The following is a 7,168-nucleotide window of genomic DNA, read 5'->3' as shown; positions in this document are numbered from 1 at the left end:
CCCATAGTTTAGGTAATTATGCAAGAAGGTATGCACTAGGATGTTTAGTTACTTATGTAATGGATGATTAGTTTGATTATGCAATGATGTTGTAAGTATACGTTGTTGTTTTGAACACTAGAGGTTGTTGTTCTTTAGACATAGCAAGTCACATCGCACCTGACCCACATGACAAAATCGTGAGCGACGATTCTCAGTATCATACACAATTCCTTTAAATCAATTGTGTGCCATGTAGAGCACACAATTCTCAGCGCACAATCGTTTGCGCTATCACAAGTTACCGGACATGAGTTTCCATCAGATATTACACAACTTGTGTGATGCTTGCAATCATCATAAACTATTGATATATTCAATTTGTTGGCCAATCAACGCACATGATTAGAAATTCTCAATTGTTTGCGTTATGACAGTTGATCACAATGTTATACCTTACTGTGTGCCCCTTATCACACCAATTTGCATTCAAAATCATTCCTAGTGGATGTGCCACCGCACGTGTTTTGTTTCCAGGCACACGGTTTTATTTTTCTACTGTCTGCGATGCCTGCATCACACACAGTTTGTTTCAAGGGTGTGTGATAGATGTGTCTTCTTAGCCTCATTTTGCACTAGTGCTACATCTCTTACAAATTGATGAACCTTAGGGCATCCACTAGGGGAATTTGTTGTTGTCTTATAATCTGCTCCGCTTAGAGGCCCAACAAGGTCTACAAGAATACAAGCGTATATTAGAAATCAATATCCCCTTTGCATGCCACTTATGGTATGTGGAGGAGAGAGAAGAAAAATTGAGGGGAGTTGGCTCTCATGAAATAGACCACCTCTACAAGTGCTAGAAGATAAACATAATAAATATGGAGGAAATATAAAGAAAGAATGTCTAAAAAGGACTATGTGATAGCCAACCTAGTTGTATAATTCATTTTAAATGATGGTTTGAGATGACATAGAAGCATGATATAGCCAACAACCAACTATACTAGTATGCATACTTGAATCGATATGGATTGCCATTGGAAGAGTAATTTGCCTCAGATTTCGACTAATGTTTTTTTATAAATTAGCATATTAAATGCATTCTTTATTTTGAATAATAATATAGTGAATCCTTAGATTCAAGAAAGTAAGGAGCATCACTTTTAGCTCTATTGGATTTCGCAACTAGATGTATCATGCAACTAAATGAAATAAAGTCACAAATTATTATTGACTATACAATAAATGAAGATATGTAAACAATAAATATTTTATATGATCACTAACACAAAAATATTCAAGATATATTTCGATATCCATGTGTCATGACCACATATGAAATAAATTCACATGTTAATTTTAAATATACAACCAATGGAGATATGGAAACAATAATATTTTGATACACCCACTAATGCAAAATCTTTAAGATATATTTTCGTGTTGACGTGTCATGACCACGGGAGAAAAGATGGCTAGAATGGATCTGACTTAGATTCTCAAAATATGCAATTCTTTAAATTTTGACACCTAGACTACTGTGTTTACGTGTGATACTTTTGAATGCACCTCAAATGCAATGAGTCACATACACATCTTGAGTACCCATAGAATACGAGGAAGACACTAATGATCATATATATATAACAGAATTCATAGATATATAAAATCACACATTATTATTGACTATACAACTATTGAAGATATTGTAACAATAAATTTTTGATACACCCACTACAAAAAAATCTTTAAGATATATGTTGATATCCATGTGTCATCACCACAAGAAAAAGATATCAGGAATGGGTCTGAGGATAGTATGAAAACAACAACATATGTGTCTATAAAAGAGGGTGCATAGATACATATGATATATTGAAAATTCTTGATTTTCACAATGAAAGTACTATCACAAATTGTAGCAACTGTTCTTGTAGCTTACCTTACTCTAGCTCTGGGAGTAAAGGTGAACACACACCAAACGAGTGAAGACGAAGACTTTCAGGAGATCATTAAGAAACATGTCAAAAGGACCATTTCGGTATGTTCAACTAATAAGTTCTTACTTCCCTTATTTTGAGAACAATCCTTTCAACATGAAGCAATTAACTAAAATTTCAAATCAGACAAAATTTGGTGAAGTCTTTGATTGCGTTGACATTTATCAACAACCAACTCTTCATCATCCGCTGCTAAAGAACCATTTGCTACAGGTATATCTATCCTCCATACTTTTTTATGAAACTATTTCTATTTTGCTAGCCTTTATAAATTTTTATTATGTGCTTTCAACCATCTTCTTCTTTTATTATGGTAGAACCATAGAAAATTATATTACATGTTGAGTGAAATTATTGCAAACAAATTTTATCCCAAAATGTGGGGTATCCCCAAATTTTTATATAAAAATCCACTTCCTTTTTGTGTCAAACTTTGACTTATAATTTCGGCCAAGAAAATGTGGGATGTATGTTATAAAAAATATATTATCGAAAAGTTCTTTCAAATTTGCATCCGATGGCTTTAAGGCATATAACTCACATTTTGTTAGTAAAATCAATGGTCAAAGTTAGATGTAAAGTATGAAGGGAGTATTATAGAAATGAGTTATATTGGATTTTCTTGATTTTGACATTTGTATATTTCGTTGCTGCAGAAGAAACCAAGCTCTTACCCAAAAGGTTTCCACTTTAAATCATCATCTTCAGCTAACACAACGGAGTCAGCATTGCCTATGGTTGCATGCCCAGTAGGTACGGTACCAATATTACAAAAAACTAATAAAGTTGGACACATTCCCCTGTGGAGCAATTCTCTTGCTGCTGGAGGCGAGGTATTCTTTCTAACCTAAAATAATAATTGTTAATATTTATATTACTTTAGTTACATTAATAGTAATACTGTTGCATGCATAACTTATTACGTCCACATGAAGGCTTGAACAATTAGATGTCCCATTGAATTAAGTCTTATTGATGATGCATAATTGATTCATTTACCATGTGGCAAAGAGGAAATGTATTCCATAGATCTTATTCATAGAGAGGTTTGATAAAGTTCTTATAATTATGCCATCATATTCAGATAGCTGGGATCAAGACCGAAGGTGATATATATGGTGCACGAGTAACACTTAACATTTATGAGCCACAAGTGAAAGGACATGGAGATTTTAGTTCACAAGTACTTACTCTCATGCATGGTGAGGATGGTCCTCTTGAGGCCATTGTAGTTGGTTCAATGGTATGCATGATGAAACAAAATGGAAACTGTGATTTCTTATAGCATTTTTCATGTTGGTACTTTTATATTTATTCTGGCCCGTTTCATGTACATTATATATATAATATAAATATATCTACTATATTATATTTTTATGTTGGTACTTCCATATTTATTATGGTCAATTTCATGTACTCCATTTTTTCAGTGGGATCATATTGCATTGGAAATATATCTACTATATGAATACGCATGTTACATACATATCAAATGTTTCAACAAACCTCGAGGAACGTATATAACAATACAATTAATCAACTACATAACTATACATTTTGAAATCTAGTATGTTGATATGGTTATACCAATTTCAAGATATAATATACATTAATAAATATTTTTTGTTCACCCCTTAAAAACATAGGATGACCTCAAAATAATGACATAATATAAACTTAGTTTCTAATATCCGGCTGAATCATAGCAAAGGTGAGAGAAGTCACATCTACAACTAGTGTAGTGTACTATATATAGCTAGTGATATGTAGGCACGAGGGACCTGAGTTAAGATAATGCCAATTCATCATGGAAAATAAAAGTATGATTTAATCCCTAGATATTAAGCCTAACATTACCCTTAGTACATTTTCTTATATCTACATACAAAAATAGGTTTACCAATATATGTTTGATATTGCCTCATATTAGTATTTTTAACAAAAATCTTCATTTGCAAACAAACTATAAGTTAATTGTTCTCATTCTACATTACGTATTATTAGAAAGATACAATGGTGAGTCTAGACATACATCAATCATATAAAGGTACTAAGATTATTTTCATTGGATTACTTTTCAGGTATCACAAACTTTTGGAGACAGCTTTGCTAGGTTCCATATTATTTGGGTATGTATTAAGGTCTTATTAAAGGGTGACGGATAATATTACTTGTAACTAAATAATCTCTATAATAAGTATATGAGAAAAAGAACATAATACCTTTTGAACATTATTTTCAAATGGACAGCTGGGGAACAACCATAAGTCTTGCATGGATTTTCATTGCCAAGGTTTTGTGCAAACTGTACCTCACATTGGAGTTGGGGCAAGAATATCTCCGGTTTCTACCTACAATGGAAAGCAAGTGGATTTACAACTTATGCTTTTCCAGGTATTTTTAAGTACTTAAAAATGCAGCATTAGTTACTCTCAATAAAAAATGTTTTAGCAACCAAAATTATATTCAAATTCTAATTTCCACCCCAATTAGATAACCATCCAAATTTCTCATTTTCTCAACTTCCAAAGAAAGTGTCAATCATCCTCCAAGCGACCCTATTTCATTACTGATTTTTTAGCATATCGTCTATATTGGTTATTTTGGTATGTTGATAACTATGGAATAAACTTTTGCACCTAGATAATTTCTTATTTGATGGGTTGCCAATTTAAGCTTGTTATAAATATTCTATAAATTGGTTCATTTTCATCCAATATTTTTTACAATCATACATTGCAAGTTAAAGAATCGGTTAATAAATTATTTTATGCCCAAGATAGAGATAATGCTACCATATATAATGAACAATGATACAATTTCTTTAGCAATCACCGTTAAAAACCACGTGCTAGGTTCTTCTTTCAAAACAAGTGACACGTCACTTGAGTTATCAATAAAGCCAAAGAAAATGACGTCAAAGAAAAGTTGGCTAATATTTTATGCATATATTCTTAATACTGAAGACAATTCACTATTTTTAATATATGTGTCTATTTGAATTCACTTGGCTCTTATTAGGATCCAAAGAAGAAGCATTGGTGGCTATTCTATGACACAAAACCCATAGGATATTGGCCAAATTTATATTTTACAAAACTGAGAGTCAAGGCGAATATAGTAGAATTTGGTGGACTTGTTAATGGACCAACAATTCATCAAGACCCACCGCAGATGGGAAGTGGACATTTCGCAGCTGAAGGGAATGGAAAGGCCGCCTATGCTAGGGATGTTAAAATAGTAGATAGCAGTTACAAAGTTGTTGATTTGAACTTCGATAAGAGCTTTGCTTATTCTACAAAACCACCATGCTACACGGTTGATTCATTTGATCATAATAGTGATGGGGCACATGTCTACTATGGTGGACCGGGTGGTTGCCACCCTTCTGTGCGATAGATTCTATGTATTAATGATTTGTCTAAATAATGAAGAATAAGAGTATGCAAAAGGAACAAGACAATCCAAGTGTATACCATCCATGGTAGCCATTGATGCAATGTTATTGAAAACTTACATGCTTAAATTATTACAACATCGAATTAATGGGGCCATGCTGTGATAGGCCCAATCAAATTAATGTTTTGAGAAAACCATGTTCATTTTTAGCAAAAACTAGCTATAAGATTTAGTTGCCATGGGCAGATATTGGAGCAAACTATCTAGAGTAAAGTCAACTCTAGATCGCCAAAGTTTCTTCCATATGATGAGTGGTTCCTCTTTTAACCTGCATATAGATCAATATCTGTTCACTCTCTATTCACGACATTTTTCCTCTTGTCTTGGAAGTCGGGGGTTCCTATCAGTTCATTATCTATTACTAGATGATCCATTGCGCCATTGACGCAAAAACAAAATGTGTCCAAGAAGTTAAGAAAATTATATGAAATAGTTTTTATGAATAGTTTGCTAAGTAGAAGTTTGGTTTATGGCATGATAGTATATATGATAATAGTCTAAGGTCACACATGCAAAAAGTGTTTACAAAGAATACTAAAAGTACTTAAAATGACTTCGTATGGGAAGATTTTGTTTTTGCCACTCAAGATTTTGCCAATCTTCCTTATGCCACTCCAGATTTTGACATTTCACTTTTGCCACTCTTAGTTTTTGACAATTATCACAATTGCCATTCCCGTGGCACAAGCAAAAATTTCAGAGTGGCGATTATGATACTCTTCAAAAGCAAAGAGTGGCAACAATGAAATAAAGTTATTTTGATTTTTCCATAGAATGGTAATTGTGATAATTGTCAAAATCTAAGTGTGGCAAAAGTGAAATGGTAAAATCTAGAATGGCATAAGGAAAATTGGCAAAATCTAGAGTGGCGAAAACAAAATTTTCCCTTTATTAAATACTCCCGAAAGTGGTGTCAAAATAATGAGCGGGAATAGCCTGGCACAGAACCCAATGCATAGATGATACTACAAATACTTAGTCCATATATTGGCTAACTATAAGAAACTATAACCAAAAGTACACCCATTACACATTGAGAAGTCAGACATGGCTAACTCAAGATCAAGCAGCTAGGAGTCAGAACCGGCCAACCCAAATTCAGGCAATGCAAAATCAAACTGACTTGCGTAAGGACTCGGAATTGAGGATAGGGTACCCGTACTAAGTCATGGGGAACTCGTTCCCGGACCTGATCATCGAGGGCTAAAACACGAGCATGGAGGACTCAGGCACAAAGGACTGAAACTCGGGTGTGGGAAACTCAAGCAAATGAATTCGGTCACAGTCATGGAGGGCTCGAACTCGGGCATGAAGGACTCAAATCCGGGCTTCAATGCTTATACTAAAGAGCTTATTGGCAAGAATGAAGAGATCCATCCATAAATTTGGGTAATGCAACATAAGAAAACAACCATTTGCTACAATGGTAGTGCTCAAGTAAGCTCAGTGACACATAATTATGATGTAAAGTTGGGCAATGCAATGTAAGAGAACAGTCCCTGCTACAGTAGTAGTCCTCAGGTAAGCTTAATGCCACATATCACGATCTGCAGTAGTTTCTTTCAAGTAGAGCACATTAGTTTCATCAAACATATATTCGGCAAGTTCTTGCAACATAATGGCATGCATGCAAATGTAGTTAAAACAATTCTAAGAACATACCAAAGAGAATCTATCAAATTGCAGAAAAACACATTGAAATAAATGTATGTAAACAAAGGATCTCA

The 7,168-nt window shown here is 33.8% G+C and overlaps 1 protein-coding gene across 1 annotated transcript; it reads left to right on the top strand.

Moving 5' to 3' along the window:
* Window positions 1-1,879: 1,879 nt before the first annotated feature.
* On the top strand, window positions 1,880-5,418 carry LOC125527100. Its single transcript, XM_048691700.1, has 7 exons — window positions 1,880-2,023; window positions 2,109-2,195; window positions 2,639-2,815; window positions 3,067-3,225; window positions 4,064-4,111; window positions 4,233-4,376; window positions 5,004-5,418. Exons 1-7 carry the CDS (start codon window positions 1,880-1,882, stop codon window positions 5,379-5,381), a joined length of 1,137 nt encoding a protein of 378 aa, XP_048547657.1. The 3' UTR covers window positions 5,382-5,418.
* The last annotated feature ends 1,750 nt before the right edge of the window (window positions 5,419-7,168 follow it).

Source organism: Triticum urartu, chromosome 1, assembly GCF_003073215.2.
Source record: "Triticum urartu cultivar G1812 chromosome 1, Tu2.1, whole genome shotgun sequence".
NCBI lineage: Eukaryota > Viridiplantae > Streptophyta > Magnoliopsida > Poales > Poaceae > Triticum > Triticum urartu.
The sequence above is the reverse complement of the archived record's forward strand: the minus strand, read 5'-3'. Positions and strand labels throughout refer to the sequence as shown.